We start from the raw sequence: 21,633 nt of genomic DNA, 5'->3' as shown, positions 1-21,633 counted from the left end.
TCAGGGAAGTCAGCGAGAAGTCGAGAAATTTGAGAATCTGCGGAGAAAAGGCTGACCACAGGTGAGTTGGTTACTCTAAGACAACTGATTGTGAAAGCGTCAGAGTGCGGGTCGATAAGTCTGCGACGTGATATGTCAACAATCAATCCATAAAAGTGCAGGATGTCAGCCCCCCAAAATAGGGCTAGAAACGTCTGCGTGAAGAAATTTCCAAGGGAAATGACGTTTTAAGCGCAGGTTAAGCACCAAGTCTTTTCACCGTAAGTGTGTATTATCGAATCGTTAGCCGCGAACAGTTTGAAGTTGGTGGGTTTGACTAGAGGGTCAGACTTGGGAAGCAGTAATTTCTGCTCCCGTGTCGACAAGAAAAAGAAACCCAGACGAGGTGTCATGGATATAGAAGCGTTTGGTCCCGGGGGAGGCCTCCCTTGCAGCTTCCAAGCGAGGAGGAGGGCCTAGTTCTTCGGTGACTTAAGCCGAGAGCAATCGCCCTTACAGTGAAAGGCCTTATCACTGTACTTGCGATGGATGTAATAAAGACCATCGGAGTTAGCCTTGGAGTTGGAATTTGATTGGGCATCACCGTTGCCAAAGCGATGGGAGAGGTTGTTACGATTTTGCGATTTTGAGTGGCTGCGTTTGACCGAGTTTTTGCCCATGAGATAATCAACACTTTTTTTTCTTCAAATTATGGACATTGTTTGATAATTTTTCAAAAAGCTGAAAGGATCGATCATCCATGGACGAAACCTGAGAATTAACTCCGGGGCCAGGAGGTGTGACCGTAGCTTGGGCATGAGTTCTGACAGCGGATATTTCCGAGTTTTCGGAGGCGAGGGAGTCGCAATACCTGTCTGCTGCCTCTGCCAAGGCTGTCTGGAGTGTAACGTTATGAAGTCATGAATTGAAAGGGCTGCACGACAACCGGGAGAGAGTTGCTCAAGGAAGACAATCATGATGATCTCCTCCCCACAACCTGTCCCCAAGGCCCGAATTCTGTTCAAAATCATGGATGGTTTGCCTTCTAGCGAAACCTGATTGCGTAAAAGCTGACGGAGATGCTATTCCGACGACCCACCAAAAGTGGAGATAGTTCTTTTTTTAATTTGCTCGTAAAGATCTGCAAGCCTTGGGTTCAAATTTAATAGATCAAAAATGGACATCATAGCATTTGCATCTAACTTTTTGGCAATGTAATTTGCTTTGGTCTTAGAGACCGTGATACCGCAATTTCTTAGAGTTATTTCGGCTTGAGCAAACCACGCTTGAGGATGGGAGCGCATAAGGTTCACTATTTTAGGTGCCCGCGCGGCAGCCACTTCCTGCGATGTCGGATTTTCGTCATCAGTAGCATTAACGTTTGAATTACTAGCTCTACTCTGCACTTGCAATTCGAGCTCTGCGATTTTGTCCATTGCTTGCTTGAGCGTTGTTTTAAGTTCGTCTGCGGACATGATTAAAAAAAATTTGCAATATGACGAGCAAACCGAGGAAATTGAAAATTAAAGTGCGATACAAAAGCTGAGAGTTACAAAAATTTTGATAAATGATGTTCACGAGCGAAATGAGAGACAATAACAGTAAACGCCTTAAAATACTTGAAGTGATGTATTTAAAAAAAATGTTGAGCGGTACGCGTCGACAAACAGTAAACATTGCCCTGAACAAAGCGCGCGATAATAATTTCGAGAAAATTCCGTGAATTGTGCGAGCGTGAGCATACCGAGGGATAAGTCACGATGCACGCTTAAACAGGTAAGCCTACAGAGACGCCGCAGTTACAAACAACGTGAGTATATATATATATATATATATATATATATATATACACTAGTGGGGCTCCGCCCTCCGCGCGCCAACCCCCCCTTTTATTGTGTTATGAGTGTAATTTTTTCAAAATAAGGTTGGTATTAATATTTTTTAAGGCCTTAAAAAATGATAAAATTAATTGTTAGTATAAAAATAATATGTTGAAGTATATTTTACAGAATTCGGAAGACTATGGCATTTTTCGAAAATACTCGGGAATAAATTTTCTACGCTGGGGTATGATTACTGGTCTGTTGTTAAAGAAATATAGAGAACAAGCTGCTAATTTCAAATAAAAGTGGTAAAGTTTATACAGACAGAGAGATGTGCCCTTGAATTTTTGTTGGTGAGCTTTATTATTTCTTCTAGTGGCTCCCTTTTTTAAATGAGCTGTCTATCCTGTATGTGTCAATAGATATTTCTAAGCTCTTATAACTATATATGCCCCCTGCGCGCTCTGCGCACCAACCCCCGTAATTGCAAATTAGATTTACGAAGTAAGGAAAAATACCCGAATTATATTAATTGTTACTTAAAATTGATATATGTAATAAATGTATATTGATCATAATGAATTACATGAATTTTTAACCATCACTTTTTATTTTTCCTCACTAATATCAGCTATTACTATGGGATTAGTAGAACACGATTTTCAAAACAATATTATTTTGGAAGAAGCATGTAACGTTATGCTGCCTTTTCAACTACGAAAATTTTTCGCATGGTTTATTATGTCTGAACATTTTTTTGGTAATATTATTTGGAACAAATACAAAAAATTTTTTATTGAAAATTGTAAAGATGATCAAAATAAAGCTCTTTTACATTTAAACAAAATTTTTAATTCTGAAAATATGTCTTGCAAAGATTTCAGTTTACCAGAACCAACAGAAACGATGAAAAAAAAAATTGATACTGACAATGATGAAAGAATATTTTGTAAACATAAATTCCATGAAATGTTTTTACAACTCAATTATGATGAATGTCGACTTTTTCAAGAAATAATAAAATTAAAAAAAAATTTTTTTTTCATCGATGGTCCTGGTGGATCTGGAAAAACTTTTCTATACAAAAGATTAATTTATTATTTCATATCAATTGAATAAAAATTCTTACAATGGCTTGGACAGGTATTGCTTCTATTCTGCTTCCAAAGGGAATGATAAATGTATTTCAAAATTTTCAAATCAAGAGTGTCTATCATCGCACGAAAAAATTCACAAAAAAAAATTTTTTGTATGTGATCTGTGTAGCATTATAATATTAAACAAGAAAAACTATTTGCGTCACACAAAGGAATGCCAAAACATTGAAAAAATTTTCAAGAGTATGAAATGCGAAAAAAGTTTGAAAAGAAATCATCACTTACAGAGACATTTGAAAAGTCATGAAAAAAACGTTCAAAAAAATATTTTTCAAAATTGTGGGAAAGGTTGTGTAGGGTTAACTTAATTTTTTATTTTTATTATAAAATTATTTTAACAAGCTCTAACACCTCAAAAAAATTTCGGTGCTCTCTTGAGATCCTAAACAACAATTTAAAATTTACTGAGTCAATATTTAGTATCAAACTGTCTAACAATCATGGTGACAAAATAAAGTGAATTTACGGGTGTACGGTAGATGGTGCGTTTACCCCTAAAAGCAGAGCACCTAAAAAGACATTTTAGAATATGTAATCAAAATAAACATCGTAAGTAAGATAATTGTAACAAAATTTGTTGTTATGGTCAAATAAAATTATATGTGAAAATTAGACCACTTGTAACAGTTAATATACAAGGCTTTACTAATATATTTACATTATATATGGGGAAAATGGAGGGGAGCTGAGGGGGAGCTGGGGGGGAGCGGGGGGGAGCTATCAAAAAAGTAGGATTACTCGAAAAATGCAAGAAAATGAAAGAATAACTACCTTATTTGGGGGGAGCTGGGGGGAGCGGGGGGGAGCAAAACCTCGCTTTAACTCTTACGACTATAAGGTATTTTCACTTGTGACGTCATTCCAAGATGGCGCGATCACTGGGTTTTTTTTTCAAATTTGCACCAAATGTGCAAAACCAGCTGTGAAATTCACGAGGACGTCCCAACTAATGATAATGCGTTTAAAAACTTCAGGTTTTAATAAGCTATCGAATGAACACTATATTTTTCACATCTTCACTTGGTAAGCAATGCAAAAAAATGAATGAAATTATCGCGGGCATAAAGTTGATTAGAAAAACATTTTATTTTTTGTGCTTACCATGATCCAGTTGTAACGAATTTGAAATATAGTCAATAGCGATTCCCGATGCATTAGAGGAAATTTTTCGTTTGTTTGCCAAAAGTGTAGTTTTAATGAAAATCAGTACAGAAAAAAAAGTACTGCAATCGGGCGGATTGTACCCGTCTACTATACATATATATATGGTTGCAAGCCTCCTCGACTCCGCGATCATAACAAAGTCCCATAACCTCTGACGAGCTGTCAAAATTTTTCTAGGTATTATATAAAAAAATGAGTATTAACGAACAAAATCTTGTAAAATATAGGTATCTTGAAAAAGTCAAATTAATTAATTACTGTGATCCCTATAGTCTAATACCATCTCAGTTGTCTGATAATTTAAATCAATTACCTGTTGTGACAATCATGGATATAGTCAATTATTTTGTTTTGTCAAATAGTTTTTATACTGGTAATCAATTAAAATCGTACAAATGTCTTGATGCATTTAAATTTTGTGAAGCTGGTTTTGTTTTTAATGTGCAGTTTTCTAAACAGGGGGAGAACTTCGTTGTTATTGCAGAGGTAGGTCATTGAATCCCCTGTTACAGAATATCAAAGCATTATAAAAGTAAACAATCAATTTATCAGTTTTCCTACTTATAGGTGAAGCATTCTCAAAGAATGAATGAGACGCCTTTGAAGCCATGGATCATACTAACCATTGATGGTTCAATCGCTAGTGCTCATTGTACTTGCAAGGCTGGTCTGGGAGAGGTCTGTAGTCATGCTGCAGCAATTTGTTTTTGGTTGTGCATGAACAATACTGGAAAAGACACATCTTGCACTGATGTACTTTCAGTTTGGACCAAACCCACAGGTACCAAAACTATTCATCCAAAAAAAATTAAGGATATTGATTGGGGAAGACAACTAACGTCATACAATGGTTTGTACTCCATAATTCAAATCTGTTTTATAAAGTTATTAGGCATATTTTATTGTGTTTTGTGAATCATTATGGTCAATGACTTTCTTCAGAGGCTCAATCAAAATCGCTTCCACACCTCCAAAATGAAGAACTTGACGCGTTTCTAAGTAAATTGGCTAAGGCTTGTCCCGAGGCAGTAATTCTCTCAGTGATTCAACCATATGCCAATGAGCGAGTGACAAAAAATTTGCTTGGCTTACCTCAACGTTTAGGCCTTCTGTATAATCCAAAAAAGTACCAATCTTACTCGCTCGATCAGCTACGACGTGAACACATACAAAATATAACACCTGACGAACAATGTGCAGTGAAACGAGCAACAATTAATCAAAGTAAAAGTTCATCTTGGTTTCAGTTCAGGGCTGGTCGGATTACAGCTTCGCAGTTTAAGTCAGCCTGTTGTACGTCCATTGAAAAACCATCTATATCTATTATCAAATGTGTTAGTTATCCACAGAAACTCTGCTTTACATCCAAAGCAACAGATTATGGATTGAACCATGAAAGTACTGCTCGTGAAGAATACATAAATAGTGTCAGCACCGAACACGTAAACCTTGCAGTCTCTGTGAGTGGATTAATTATTTCAACAAGGGAATCTGTGCTTGCAGCAACACCAGATGGTCTTATTTCTTGTGAATGTTGTGGAAAGGGCTGTCTAGAAATAAAGTGTCCCTATTCGATGCATCTCAATAGTATGAATATTGAATCATTTGTAAAATCCAATAAATCTTATCTCTACATGAAAAGTGATGGAAGCTACTCTTTAAAAGAAAATCATTCATACTATTATCAGATACAGTTGCAAATGTATATAACCGATACTAATTATTGTGATTTTGTTGTTTGGTCAAAAAAAGACATGTTAGTTGAAAGAATATGCAGAAACAATGGTTTTTTAAATCCTAATATCACAAAAGCAAAATTATTTCATCAACAAGTAATTGTTCCAGAGCTTCTTGTGAGATGGTATTCTGAATTCAAGTACCTACACTCAATGTCATTTGTTAGATAAAGGGAGATGTAAATTAAATAAAGACGCCAATATTTTATAGATAAGAATTTCGTTTTTATTTTTGTTTAGTTATATTTTAGTTTTACTATTATCACTACATAAAGAAGACTAGCCCCAGGCACCATTGCGTAAGGACACACAAACAAACAAAAGCACTAACGTAGTTGATGTGCACATGAGCGCCAACATATGTGTATAATGGTAAAAAAAAATATTTACAAAAGGATTTGCTGTATGTGAAGGATGCTGTATGGTTATTCTCATTCATTCAGACAAATTGAAGTTATTCTGAAGATATCATGGATGGACAAAGGTTCAATAAGGCACAGCACACAGTAATTATTTCGTCATACACACTGACACCATTACTACTTGGACATAACATGCATATTGGAATCGTACCTATAATGTTAGAGTTATGGAGCCACACGTTCATACAAGAATAGTATTATTTATAAACAGGAGGATGTTATACTTATTACCTGATAAAAAACTAAACTTATTTTTTAAGCTGCCAATAACGCGCTCTACATGAATACGTAGATTTGCTGTCCTTCGTGTATTTTCCAAATCAATAGGACTGAGTTGACTTCTTCCTGAAAATTTAACCAGTAGCACACTATACTAATGTATATGAATATTTACAACGTTTCATCAGAACCTTTGACAAAAGCTGGAATATTAAGTTTTGCTCCATGCAAACGAGCCACATCCTCGATCAGGAAGCCACGATCAGCCATAATAACATCACCTGGTCGAATGTTATCAAAGAATCCACAGTTCTCAGTTATATACTTATCACTGACTCTACCCCCGTAACTATCAGATACGTATACAACTGTTCCTTGAGGAGAAACAGCTAATAAAGTTTTTGCTGTTTTGTGGTGTTTATAGTTGGACCAACATTCAGCACTGGAACGCAGATTTTTTGGGCCTTCTATAAACACTTCGAAGCAGTCAATAATGACAGTTATTGAAGTCCCGAAACTCTCTTGGAAGCACAATGGCATAGTCATATGCAACGTTTCTCTGTCGGGCCAATGAATTAGAGACTTAAATGTGCAATACATAACATGCAAACATCGCCTGAAATAACGTCCAAGTGTATATAATGACACTCCAAACCTTAAAAAAATTATATAAAAGTAAGACATGCCTACTTTGAATTGATAAACTAGAATGAGCAGCACCTGTAAGACAAATATTTCATTGGGAGGTTCAGTCTTAGTCGCATAAGGGTAAGGAGGAGCTGCTGGAATGTGGACAGGGCAGTGTTGCTTCTAACAAATAAGTGAGAAGCAATCGTATCATGTATGAGGAAAAGTGTAGCAGAGTTACTTATTCCTGTGAAATATTTCGTTTTTTTGTTATCTCCCACAAATGATTCATATGTGAGGTCCAATGCAGCTATTCGCTGCTTGAGATTCGTATTTTCAGATAAAGTGAGACTCAATTTATCGAACAGTACACTTAGCTCCTCCATTGAAACCTCAGTTTGAGTGGCTGTTCCATTCTCAATGGTAGTTTGTTGCAATTTAGTCGGCGGTGAGTCCAATTCAGCAAATTGGAGTGATGCATCTGAAGGCGTGCTTTGATGTTGATTCAAATTTTGTACTTTATCACAAACTTCTCCTTCTTTACTCTGAAAAAAAATTATTTCCATATCAGATAGTATATCTGAAAAACACTGTTGTGTTGGTCTTTAATATTCTTCAGAATTACTTTTTTCACATATCGTTCATACCGCTCCAATGATGATTTTCGTTTCACAGCAAATCCAACGCTGTAACCCAAACTTTGGGAAGGAATCCAATCTGGATGTTCAGAACACTGTAGATCAGCTGGACGGCCTGTATGAATATAATGGTATCATCAAATACAAGATGCATGATATTAAAAAACTTAAAGAGGACACTTCTGTTTTTCTTCAGAATAATATATATTCTTTGAAATTGTAGTACCTGAAATGAAGTGTTTATCACAAACACGTGAATTTTGCAATTGATTTGTAGTATAAGTGCCTTGACTGATAGCTCTAATCCATCCTTTTTGTCTTTTCATAGATAAAGATATGATTTCATTTCGTTCCTCTGCACTGATACTTTTGTATTTTTTATTGTCCGGAGAAATTACAGATGGAATACGAAAAAAGATTTCACAGATTTATCGTGGCAACCACTTATACAACAACTTTTATTCATGTTTTTGCCACACACTGCTTCAATTTTGACAGCTCGTCAGAGGTTATGGGACTTTGTTATGATCGCGGAGTCGAGGAGGCTTGCAACCATATATATATGTATAGTAGACGGGTACAATCCGCCCGATTGCAGTACTTTTTTTTCTGTACTGATTTTCATTAAAACTACACTTTTGGCAAACAAACGAAAAATTTCCTCTAATGCATCGGGAATCGCTATTGACTATATTTCAAATTCGTTACAACTGGATCATGGTAAGCACAAAAAATAAAATGTTTTTCTAATCAACTTTATGCCCGCGATAATTTCATTCATTTTTTTGCATTGCTTACCAAGTGAAGATGTGAAAAATATAGTGTTCATTCGATAGCTTATTAAAACCTGAAGTTTTTAAACGCATTATCATTAGTTGGGACGTCCTCGTGAATTTCACAGCTGGTTTTGCACATTTGGTGCAAATTTGAAAAAAAAACCCAGTGATCGCGCCATCTTGGAATGACGTCACAAGTGAAAATACCTTATATAATATAGGATGATATATATATATATATATATATATATATAACGCTTGAAAAAAGCCGACTAACCGGAAGGGTTAGATTTTAATAATAAACGCTCGAAAAAACAGTTCGTCGAATTTGCACACGCATATCTGGTGATACTGTGCCGAGACAATGAGGCTGAGCAAAAATCTGGATGGATGCGGCGGCGAGTTGCTGTTGGTGACCGGGCAAGTTTGCGTTGGTGGTCGACGAGAGAGCCTGTTGCGCTGTGAGGTGAAAAAATGATCTCAGCAGCCCGGATGATGCTGGTGTCAAATGGACGATGTTGCGCTAGATGGGGGGGGGATTTCGATTGTCCGGCGTCACTTTCGTCGCGTACCGGATCAACAGGTGCGCTGAAGAGGCCGAAAGCATCAAACCAAGCGATGGGCGAGAGTGGAGAGAGACTTGCCCGATTTTCGTTGTAAGCACGTGACGAAAAATTCTGCTGCTCGGTGATTCATCACTGGTATCTTCATCCGAAGAAGAAACTACTTCTGTTGTTAGTCGGGGTTAGAAGAGAGGAGAAACCTCTACTCTAATCTGACGGGACAGAGTCCCCACGTAGGTGAGATTCCATATATATATAATGATCTCTGTCGAAAAAATACGCCTAGATTTTACTGGAAGGTTACGTTGGAGTTTCATCTCCTTCTCTCTTACTTCATGGCGAAGATATGCGAAAAGTAGGCCACCTACGTGTTTTTGAGGGCACCTTCGTGCAGCGAAAAGTGCGCGAAAGACGTGCGAAAGTTTACGAAAAAATAAGCGATCACCGCATTCTCGAGGGCATTTTTGCATTGGTGAAAAGTGAGCGAAAGATGTGCAAGCAGCAAAAGCTCACGAGAGAAAAAATGTGATAATTTGAAGGGTTAGAATCTATGCTGCAGTAATCATAAGGTTTGTTCGATTACTCTCGAAAGCAAACTATAGGGTTATTCTCGTGGATTTTCAAACAAACCTTTATACTTAATTCGCTCTGTTCAGAAATCTGAAACAGCGCCAACTACACGGCAAGACAGTGGCGATGCTTGATAACACGATTACATAGCTTGTTATGGGCTGCAAATCTTGTTAACTGTTAATTATAGTTTTAATGCATTTTAGATACTTGGAGTATTGATTTTCAGTGTCATATATTTGTTTTCAATAGATAACAACTATACCCTTAAACTTGAAAAAAATAAATAAGTAAATAATATAACAAAGACTTATTTTCTGTTTAATACAAATTCTGAACACTGAAAATCCATACTTTGAGTATCAAAAATTCATTAAGACTACAAAAAAGAATTGACAGTTTGCAGCCAACAACAGGCTATGTAGTCCGGGAGCTGACCGCAAAATCACTTAGCTCATAGAGTTCCACTTTAAACTTTGCAATATAACAGGATTCACACTTGTCTAGACAATGGGCCCGGGCAACCCCATGGGTCACGTGCACGTAATAAACAACATGGTAATTTGCAATACAAACAACGGCCCCGCACTTGGGTTAATTGAAGCCCGGTTAGTTTTTGCGGAAAATTGTAGGTTTAGTTATGCCTTTCAAGGAAAAAATGGGTTATCCAGCAAGAGGCTTGCAATAAGCATGGTTTCCTGCATCAGAAATATGAAAAATTTAGCGTTTTATCGGCTTTTTTCGAGCAAATATAGCACTCATGTATGGCAAAATGTGACAGAACCGTCTTGCGTCCACTTAAATTATGAGGAGTATAATTGGCTTTTGGGCCTTTTGGCCGATGATAAATCGAGCCACTGTGGTTCCATAGTTCGCCCGTTCCTGCATGCGTAACAGATGTTCTGCCAGACAGAACTAATGACGTCGTTGACGACGATAATACCGAAGACATGGTTTTTGAAAATGAGGTTGACCAGAGCGTGTGCGAATAAAAGATAGATACTTTTACAAATAAGTATGAACAAATTGACAATTCATTACTGCGCTACTGTTTCTTTCGCGATGTATTCAATGCGAAACTGCAACCATTATCAAAATTTACGAACTGTATTTGTATTAAACTATACATTTAAAGTTTGTTTAAAATTGTTATGCAATTAGAGGATTTACATTCTTGTACGTATGTTTGTCCAAACTATTCTGCGTTCTTCATTGCTTCAACATTTGAGTTAATTTTTTTGATAAATAAACGAAATTGGACTTATTTCTCTACATATAATTTTGAATATGAATTATCCAATCTCCTCGCTCGCAAAACGCCGACTAAGCGCTAAACTTTTTCATATTTCTAAAGCAGGAAACCCTGCTTATTGCAAGCCTCTTCCTGGGTAACCCATTTTTCCTTTGAAAGGCATAACTAAACCTATAATTTCTCGCCAAAATTAACCGGGTCTCGACGAGCTAAGTGCGGGGCCATTTTTTGCGTACTTTCCAAGGGGGAAACTCTGCTTACTGCGAGCCTCTCGCTGGGCAACCAATTTTTTTCTTGAAAGGCATAAATACACCTACAGTTTACCGCAAAAATTAACTGGGCATCAATGAACTGAGTATGGGGCCATTTTTTGTATTGCAAATTGCCATGTTGTTTATTACGCGCACGCGACCCATAGGGTTGCCCGAACCCATTGTCTAGACAAGTGTGAATCCTGTTATATTGCTAAGTTTGAAGCTGGCCTCTATGAGCTAAGTGATTTTGCGGTCAGCTCCCCGACTTATGTAATCGTGTTATCCAGCATCATCAATTACCTCCTTTTTGCCGTGCAGGTGGCACTGTTTTAGATTACTGCACACAGCGAATGAGTGAATCATGCAATGAGTGACTAAAATATCATGAATGTGGATTTGTAGAATTTTTTGTTTTATATTAATAGTATAATTAGTACTGTCACGCTGCCTTCGTACCTAGAAATAAAAAGGGGGAGGGGGTACGCAGGAAGTGGACACCTCGTCTCGTTCGTCCTCCGGGTCCCTCGTCCTCTCGGATTCTGCTCCTAAAAAGGGGAGTTGTACGGGATTTTTCCTCTCGTTCTACCGAGAGGAAATAAATACGGGAAATGTTATCACGTCAAGTACGAAAATCGTTTATTGCAACTCTCCACACTGCTCTACAAATAACTCCTCGACGGCGCTACAGCGGTTCCGCCTCGCTGTGCGAACCGCGAGCGCACGTTCGGGGTCCTGTGACCAGGAGGGGCCGCTGCCCTAACGCTCCCGGCCACGTCACGCACGCACTCACGCACACTCGCGCGCGCCCTCACACGCAACCTCTCGTCCCTGTCCCTTCCCTGCCCAACACACAATCTAACTCTCTGCTATCGCTGCCCTTTTCTTCTAGTCCAGTTACAATTTTTTTCGCACTGTCTCTCTCTCTCTCTCACACACTCTCACTGTCTCCCGGTAACCTGATCCTTGTCTCCTTTTGGTCCCTAGTTCCATGTCCTCTCTCTCTCTCTCTTCCTCGTTCTCTCACTCTCTCCCTTGGCTATGTCCTACTATCCTACACACCTGGAGTGGAAACGCGCGATCACCCCAAAATCTCGAGTATGCACCCGTGACTTCTCGTGACCTGATCTTCTCTCTCACTCGCACTCTCTCTCTCTCTCTGTATTTCCTGTCCTCTGTCTTCTCCTGGAGCTCATCCAGGAGGCCTACTGGCGCTCGCGAGCCCTAGCACGACGCACGAAAAACGGAAGGAAAAGAAAACTTGCTACCTCTCGGCTCTCTGACTCGTGACAAAAGCGTATGGCGTCATGCTAGGCCTCGAGCTGCTGGTGAGTCCATGGGGCTGATGGCTGCGTCCTTTCTCTCTCTTCCTCGTTCTGCGGTCGCTCTCCTTTTCGTCCTGGGTCTCCTCTCGGTGATGGTCTCTGACGACGAGGGCACAGCAGCTCTCTCTTCTCTCTCTCTCTCGTTCTCCAAACAGCTTTCTCTCGCTCTTTCTCTCTACTCGCAAACCTCTGGCTTCTATCCGCGCGCGATGGCTCGCAACTCGAGACCAAGTCAGCCCGTCCCGCTGCAACCACAGCGCGTACCTCTCGGCGCCTTTCTCTCTCTCTCTCTCTCTCTCTCTCTCTCTCTCTTTCTCTTAATAGACCTTCTTGTTGCAATTCAACTGCTTTTAAAGAATCGACTCTCTTCTCACATTTTTCTCCTGTGGTCTTACAACCATGTTGTACCACTCTAGCAGCACATTCTTTCATTACTTTCAATCTTTTACCACATTTTTTTGCAGGATTTGGAGTCACTGAATGTTGATATAGTTTAGATGGAATAGGAGACTTGGTAGGAGTACTGTCGCTTAAGGGGATTCGAGTGCAGAGTGTCGGCTCAACGAATAGTGGAACCCTGTACCATACGTATATCTAGGCCTTGGCGTGAAAAATTTCTTCACTATTGATGCGGTACTGCCAACTCACACATAACTGTGTCATATCGGTGAGTCTACATTTTAAACGATTTATCAGCGTGGCAACGCTGCACGTTGCCTGAGGCGAGAGAGAGAGAGAGCTCGACAGTCTAGTTGATAGATACGCATTTCATTTTTTTTCTAAAAGTTTTTAAAATGACGGGCAGACTACGAATGAAAATTGTCAGATTCGCTAAAAAGAAAGTGAAAGATAAAATTGACAAAGCCGTGAAAGCTATGGCTGAAGCGAGGAGGAAAAAAATAGAAGTGAATCCGCCGGAAAACAGTGACCACAGGATAATTAACCTCAAAACGATGCGGGAGAAAATGAGATGCCAGAGTTGTGAAGCCGTTTTGAACTTTGAGGATATAATTGACGAAAATCGAGAAGAAACATTTTCTCAATGGAAAATTGTATGCAAGTCTTGTCGCACAATTAAGATTGTTCTAAGCAGCGAAAAGAGCTGAGTAAATGATGGCAGTTACTCAGATACCAACATGTCAAGTGTCCTTGGTAAATGTGTATTAGTATTTCTTTAGTAACGTGGTTATTTTGTAGCAATATTTCAATTATTTCATACTATATATTAAAGGTGCTATCACTTCTGGACAAGGATACGAAGGGCTCAACAGAATTTTCAGCTGCATGGATCTTCCGAGTATTTCCAACTTATACAAATGGTATGAGAGAGTAGTTGGTCCTGCAATCGAAGAAGCCGCAAAAAAGCAGCTGAAAAAGAAAGACAGTTAGTTATTGATATCTGTAACGAGCTTGTTAAGATGTTCTGAGTAAAAGTTTTTCAGTTCAACTTTGAGTTACTCCGATGATGAAAATATTAAAAAATTGCACACGTAGATATATTTTCTTTTAATTACACTTAATATGTTTATAATGAAGTAATAATTTTTACAGTTATAGTGTTTGTACTAAAAGTGACTTCGATGATAAGTTTTAAAATTATTCACAAAAATTCATTTTACTTAATTTACAACCGATGTATTTGCAAAATAAAATAATGATTCTTACAATTTTATTATTTACATTATGATTTTATATTAGATAATTTTTTTCATATTTATAACTGATTACGTAAGGAATCTTTTATTTACACTTGATGGATTTTCAAGGAAATAATGATTCTTTAAATTTTAGTATTTACAGAGTGATTTTATGATTAAATAATTATCTTTACATTTACAACTGATTATGCATGCAATAAATAAATAAAAATCTAAATATTTTATTCTAATCATTTTTATTTTATGAATTAAGATTTTTGTATTTGTTCTTAGGCCATCCAACATCGTTAAAGATATTCATCCTCACCTTGAACTTCTTGAATCCTCAAATTGTAATCAACAAAGCTTTGATTCCGCTTGTAGAAATATTGTCAACATTGTCTTGTCGTATGATATGGGATGGAGTAAAAGGGGAAATGGACGATCATACGATGGCTTAAATGGTTATGCTGCTATCATTGGTTTTCTCAGTCGTAAAGTATTAGATTTTACAACTCGAAATATACAATGTTACCGATGTGATAAAGGGCATGATCACGATTGTCGGAAAAATTTTGAAGGCAGTGCAAAGGTAATAGAGGCCAGTGCTGGAGCTCAACTAGTAAATGAAAGCTAGTTATTTTTTTAAAATAATTCCGTGTTTCAAATCAGTCCGTACGTTTCGGCTGGCAAAAATTGTGTGATATACGTTAAGTGTAACCTTTCTGTTAACCGTCGTTTGGTTCGGTTAACAAGCAAGAAAAAAATTTTTTTTTATCGCCCCATTTCTCGGTTCTTGATGAATGGGGAGCATTCGTTCAAATGGACGAAAGGTTGGAAATTGCTTCTACTGCAATTTTACTAAGTGTCATCCGGTTATTCCGCTGATGCCATAATTACGCATCATTGCTCTAACTATTAGAGCTTACTGCAATACTAAAAAATATGCGTAAAACTAAGGAAAAGAAAGAAGGGATAACATACGAAAGAAATAGTGGTATAAATTTGAATTCTGATACCGCAATTCAGACTTTCTTACATGAGGTTATTTACTTTGATTTAGAAACGTATGAATTTGCAGTGGCTAATGATATCTTGCCAATTGTAGCGATTTGTAAAAATCACGAATTCAACGTTCACATAAATACCACTCAATCGATTCTCTTCAACGTTACAAAAGTTAATAGTTTGTCTGTGATGACAAAAAAATTACGTTATAAGGGCGTCGAAGTAAATGCAATGAACTTACACGATGCGTTACTATCTTTTTCTGAATTGCTAAAATCTGTTTCGTTGTCGTGCATTTTGTTGGCTCATAACGGTTACAGATTTGATTTTCTGCAATTGATCAATGCTATGATAAATACTAAATAGATAAATGATTATTTGTCAGGTAAACAGGTGGGTGTTAGGACGGTTGGACAAGAAATCATTGAGTCACTCTGCTGTTAGTCAAAATGGTTTATTAAACAAATCTTGAGTCACAATCTTTACTATCTTAAAGCTTGAATGTAATGCCGTTAAGAAAAAGGAATACACAGTAAGATAAACAAAGACGTGTCTTTTAGCAAAAGAAAACGGACGAGAACGAGTGTGTTGAGAGACTGGCTGGGCGGGAAGAGAAAAAGCAATCGGTCTTGGACGCCACAGTGCAGTGTCGCAGCGTCTCGACTCCTTGATATTGCGCATGCGCGGAAATTCGTTACGAGCGCCAAATATATATGTCACATTATTCAATAGTAATAAAATGTTCGGATACCATGCGATTATTTTAAAAAACTTTGCTAGAAAAACAAGGACCAGGAGCTTTGTGTTTACTGAATTTAGCTAGAAGTTACTTGAATTTGACTGAGGAATCTGAATTTCACGAAGCTCTATTATATGAAAAGACTTTATGGGACCTGGTAATTGCAATTTCAAATGAAAATTTATTATTAACACATAGTAAATCATTTAATGACTTAATGCAAAAAGTACATATTAATCAGAAAATGTCGTGCGTGGATTTAACTTTGTTAAAATCAATAATTTCTAGAGATTTAAATAAAAAGATTGCCTCAGCTGGCTTTGACATAAATAGTTGGAAAGAAATTTATAAGAAAGGTAGCGAAAATGAAATTGTTAAACTATTTTCTGAAAAAAATGATATTACAAGTAAGCCTTTAGTTACTAAGGATAAAAAAGCTTAAAAAAAAGTCACAGATTTTTTGAAAAGTTTAATGAAAATTATCACTTGGGTTTAAAAAAATTATTCAATTATTTTTTATTGATGTTTATTTCATGATCATTAATTATACTTAACATTATTAATATTAAGAACAATTAATTGTTTATTTACTGTTTTTTATGTTCATGAAATATATAAATTGCCTAAAAAGCATAACCAAGATAATTTATTCTCAAAATCCAAGTCTCCTTGCATTCAAACCTTCTCGTACTACATTTAATACTACGTGCCACGAATTCCAATGTTACCGGTACGGCGACGTTGCTGTTTTGCAACGACTAGTCTGTCGTCATGACGAGCTTTCGTTGCTTTTGCATGAAAGTTTGCAACTTAAGATTGAAATATCTCTAAAACGGTGAAGCTAGGCTGTCTGAACTTTCGTACACTACTTACTTATATAATTGACTAAAACATATCGTTTTTTTAAACGATTTTTAAAATTATTAACATAGTTAAATACAAAAACGTGGGTTTCACGACGTCTCTGCAACGATCTCGCTATAAGAGTCCATGTATAAGTGACCAACTTCAATAATTTATTTCTTGAAAACGGTGAAACTAGGCTTTCTCAGATTGCGATGTATCATCAATAATCTGGGTACGAATGAATACACATTTTTTAAAGAGCTTCCTAAAATTATAAAATATCGCTCGAACCCCCTTGATGTTAAATTGTCTAAACTAGCTAAAGTTGGTTGATGTTTCTGATTATATTCCTTAGTTCATCTTTTAGGGCACAACAATCCATCGTAGAGATTCAAATTAAAATATTTTCTAACTGCAAATACATGCCTACAGGGTATTCGTTTCTGAAAACTCAATATATTCACAAGCACTTGTGGAGGCAGTCACAACTGTATATCCACACTGAATATAACACATATTATAAGTATGATTAATGTCAACGAAGTTTATGTGAGTATGTCCTTTTAGTTGCATAATAACTGTTTAAAAAGCTTTTGGAGTAAAACATAGCTGATAAAGATTTTCTGTGGTTCCCCTTGCGTATCCTCTGATTCATTTTTTAGTGTGTCATTTGATAACTCAGATTTCATAAGCTCATTTCGTCATCTATGATAGTTAAAAAATCCAAAGAATAACGAACCTATTCATCCCTATTATTATGCCAGTTCTTATTAAAATAATCAATCACCGATCTTGATGCAGTAACACAATTTTTCCTATAACACATCATATTGCTCTGCACAGGTACGTTTTACTATTTTATCAAGTAAATTAAGAACATCGTCGCGTTTTTTAGCTGTTATATTTATTTAGAATAAGAGATCTACCTGCTGTGGACCACATTCTGAAAACTCACAGATACTGCGGAAAAAAAATTTATTCATACACAAGAAACTTGGACTTTTCAATATCCGTCTTCAAAAACAGCTGATTTTTAGTGCAACATTGTTAAAACATTTCGGATAGTAGCGAAAATCACAAATTTGATATCGCGTGAAAACTGTAAATCATACAAAAAAGTGGTTCAGACAAAAAATTTAGCTCTTAAAAAGACCTACAAGAGAAAAAAAAAAAAAAAAAAAAATCGGTTATTTCGTTCGTCCGCAAAGTTAAAAAAACCACTAAAAATAGCGTTTTTTTTCGAAGGTTAATAATAAATACCCCCTTAGAGCAAATGTTCCCGAAATAATTGGAAATTGTGCGCCTTGATAGTGTTAATAAGCCCTGAAAATTTCAAATCGATCGACTCAATAGTTTTTTCAAAAAGTCAATTGTTTATTAAAAAGGTGCTTTCGTAGAATCGCTCTCATTTTTTTTTAAACAACTTACACTACTGATTTTGATTGGATTCTCTTCCTTAAGAGTTACTTTATCAAGTAGAAAGTGGATTTTATTGATTGTTACACATTTTATTGTTGTAAAACGCTAGTGAAAAACAGGTACGTTTTGACAGTATAAATAAATGAACTAACTGTTGCATTAACAGTCGTACAACAACAGGAGTAGGTGCATATTGTAGCTGCTATTTTTCTACAAATTTACACAAAAAAAAGTCGCTCAACGTAACGTAGAAGCTGAGATAATTTTTTATTTTGTTGTTATTCCTTCTTAGATGGGTCAGAAGACTCATTAGAAATTGATGTATATACTGAGAAAGAAGAAGAAGAAGAAGAAGGAGAAGAAAAAGAAATAGTAGATAACTAAGGATGTTTTAAACAAATTTTTTTTTTTTAATTAATGACAGGGATGTATGTATGCATGTCCAAATATGCAGAATGTATCAAATGCAAATATATTGATGTATTTTTTTTTTACGCCCCACCCAACATTTTACAACGATTATTTCAACAATAAAATATAACTGTATGTGCACAATATAATAATAACAATGTATGTGATTTTATACAAAAAAAAGGCTCATTGCTTTTGAAAAGGCCGTTATGCAACAATAGCCGGTTTTATCAATCTGTAATTTTAGTATTAGAAAGATTAGCATTCGATGCATGCACTGTGTAAATTAAAAAAAAAAACTTATTTTTCACTGAGATACAATAAAAACAAAATAAAAAATTATCTCAGCTTTTACGTTACGTAGAGCGACTTTTTTTTGTAAATTTGTAGAAAAATAGCAGCTACAATATGCGCCTACTCCTGTTGTTGTACGACTGAAAATGCAACAGTTAGTTCATTTATTTATATTGTCAAAACGTACCTGTTTTTCAGTAGCGTTTTACAACAATAAAATGTGTAGCAATTAATAAAATCCACTTTCTACTTGATAAAATAACTCTTAAGGAAGAGAATCCAATCAAAATCAATAGTGTAAGTTGTTTAAAAAAAAATGAGAGCGATTCTACAAAAGCACCTTTTTAATAAACAACTAACTTCTTGAAAAAACTATTGAGTCGATCGATTAAAAATTTTCAGGGCTTATTAACACCATCAAGGCACACAATTTCCAATTATTTCGGGAACATTTGCTCTGAGGAAGTATTCATTATTAACCTTCGAAAAAAACGCTATTTTTAGTGGTTTTTTTAGCTTCGCGGACGAACGAAATAACCGATTTTATTTTTATTTTTTTTTTCTTGTAGGTCTTTTTAAGAGCTACATTTTTTGTCTGAACCACTTTTTTGTATGATTTACAGTTTTCACGCGATATCAAATTTGTGATTTTCGCTACTATCCGAATTGTTTTAACAATGTTGCACTAAAAATCAGCTGTTTTTAAAGACGGATATTGAAAAGTCCAAGTTTCTTGTGTATGAATAAATTTTTTTTCTGCAGTATCCTGTAAGTTTTTGTCAAAACCGTAGATCTCTTACTCTAATTTTACAAGTTTTGATTGTGCGAGAAAAGATCTTCAAAACGTGGAATTCACACTAACACAAGTGTGCTTGCGGAAAGACTTTTTTTAGAAACGCTCTTTTATTGAAATCTTTGTCGGTCATAAATGTTTTAATCCGACTAGATGCTTCGAGATTAAAGTTCTTTAAAATTGTCATCAATTTCAGTATCGTAGATGCCTCCTCATTATCTACTAATCCAACTCCAACAATGTAAATAAAACCACTTGAATCTATAATGGTTAATTATACAAGAATTATATTTGTTTTTGATAAATTATAAGTTGTATACAAAAAAACTATGTCTGGTCATGCTGCAAGGGATTTTTTCATGTCAGCAGTATAGAAAAAAAGACCTCTGAATACTTCCTCCTCTTTTTGATTTTAAATATCTTTTGAATTAATAACATGAACTTTTACGTCTGAAAAGTAAAAAAATTATGAATTTTATACAAATAGTTTTGCACATTGATAATAAAAAAATTTCATTTTCTTAACAGTCATTCGAGTCATTCAAGTTATTCTCATTGCGATTAGTCGCAACTACTAACGCCAAAGAGCTCATACGAAATAATATGAAGTGGCTACAGTTAAAACTGAGACCTGTCTCATTTTATGTGTTACAAAAAAGTACTTCAATTAAGCGCCATTTAATACTGTAAAAAAGCATGATGCAACAATAATTTGTATTATCAGGCTTCTCACCTATATCAAACCTATATCAAACCTATTTCACGCGTCTCACCTAGAATAAACAAGAGCTTTAGGGGAATAGAGCGCATTGTGCTGTAACAAGAAGGAGGCTACCATGGAAGCATTCGATTTAAATGAAAGTTCTACAAAAAAATTGTTGTCTTTAGTAACATTTAAAGTCAAAGTGCTCGATTAATTATTTCTTAAATTTCTTTTCAATAGAACTTTCGCAGTGACTTATGCATTATCTCTATAAAATCAAGTACATGTACTTTTTTTTTTTTTTTTTTGGAAGTAAATAAAAACACCTATAAGAATTTATTGATTCACATAAAACGCGTTATCGTAACTTTTTTCAATCGTCTTTTTTGTGGCCTGGTGACATGATTCAGATATAAAAAAAGGTAGTTGAGTGCTTTTTTCATAAACGTTTTTTACTGCAATTTCTTATTTTTTATTATATGCTGCTCTATCCTCTTCAAATAAAGAAATTAACAATTGTTTCTTATGTGAATGTTTATAAAACTTCTATCGTCTAAAGTTACGTATTTCTTTTACTGTGAAGAATACAGTCCTCAACAAACATATCTATATGTATGCACGATGTAAACAGTTGATTATGCATATAACGAGGAAAAAAGCTGTTTCATAAAACATAACTCAGAAAGCTTAACACTCTAACGTATGGCGCGTTTCGTCTTTTTTTGTCTCCCAACCCGATCTATCGCTTAATGCGTCAGTTAGCTCAATTTTTAAATTTACCTCTGCAAATATGCCTAGAGCCAAGCCTAGAGCGACTCGAAGGCTAAGCAGGCTTTGATTGCTCAATCGATTTCAGCCTTCTCAGCTTGTATAAACCCTTAAGCCAAAGGCTTCAAAAAATAACAAACAGACTAGAACACAAATGGCTGGTAACGATACATCGGCCTAGAAAATTTAAACCGTCCGAAAAAGCCGAGTGCACCACCGTTTATGCGAGTGCATGGGTGAGAATCTTTAGAGTGAGCTAAGAAGAGTCTCTTAATCGCGTAGCTTTGATCAAGGGGCTGCAGGCAGGGCAAAGAGGAACCGCTGCGTTATGAGAATAAGTAAGACGATAATAACCATGGCCCGAAGGCCAAGTGTTTGTCTTTTCTCCCGATCCCGCTCTCGAATGCTAATGCCCTTCCACACACGGCCCTCTACCCGCCTATAGGTATACACTCGTGCCTGATGGTTGTTACAGTTACTTGCTGAACTCTTAGCGGCTTGTCACGCTGACGG

At 36.2% G+C, this 21,633-nt stretch overlaps 1 protein-coding gene across 3 annotated transcripts in view; it reads left to right on the top strand.

The window, feature by feature from the left end:
* Positions 1–21,633, top strand: part of LOC106646143 (arginine-hydroxylase NDUFAF5, mitochondrial) — a 247,010-nt gene that overhangs the window by 13,794 nt on the left and 211,583 nt on the right. The window contains exon 4 of one of the 3 annotated variants that reach the window (XM_089598435.1): positions 13,734–13,969. The exons of the other annotated variants lie outside the window; for them this stretch is intronic. Within the exon in view, the coding sequence (XP_089454561.1) occupies positions 13,734–13,891 (158 nt within the window). The 3' untranslated portion in view covers positions 13,892–13,969. Of the gene's footprint in view, positions 1–13,733; positions 13,970–21,633 lie in introns of those variants that run through there. 3 annotated transcript variants of the gene reach the window in all.

This window comes from Copidosoma floridanum, unplaced genomic scaffold (assembly GCF_036245765.1).
Source record: "Copidosoma floridanum isolate Cflo_tuat_1 unplaced genomic scaffold, Cflo_Japanese_pri ptg000006l, whole genome shotgun sequence".
NCBI lineage: Eukaryota > Metazoa > Arthropoda > Insecta > Hymenoptera > Encyrtidae > Copidosoma > Copidosoma floridanum.
This window is presented reverse-complemented; position numbering and strand designations above follow the sequence as displayed.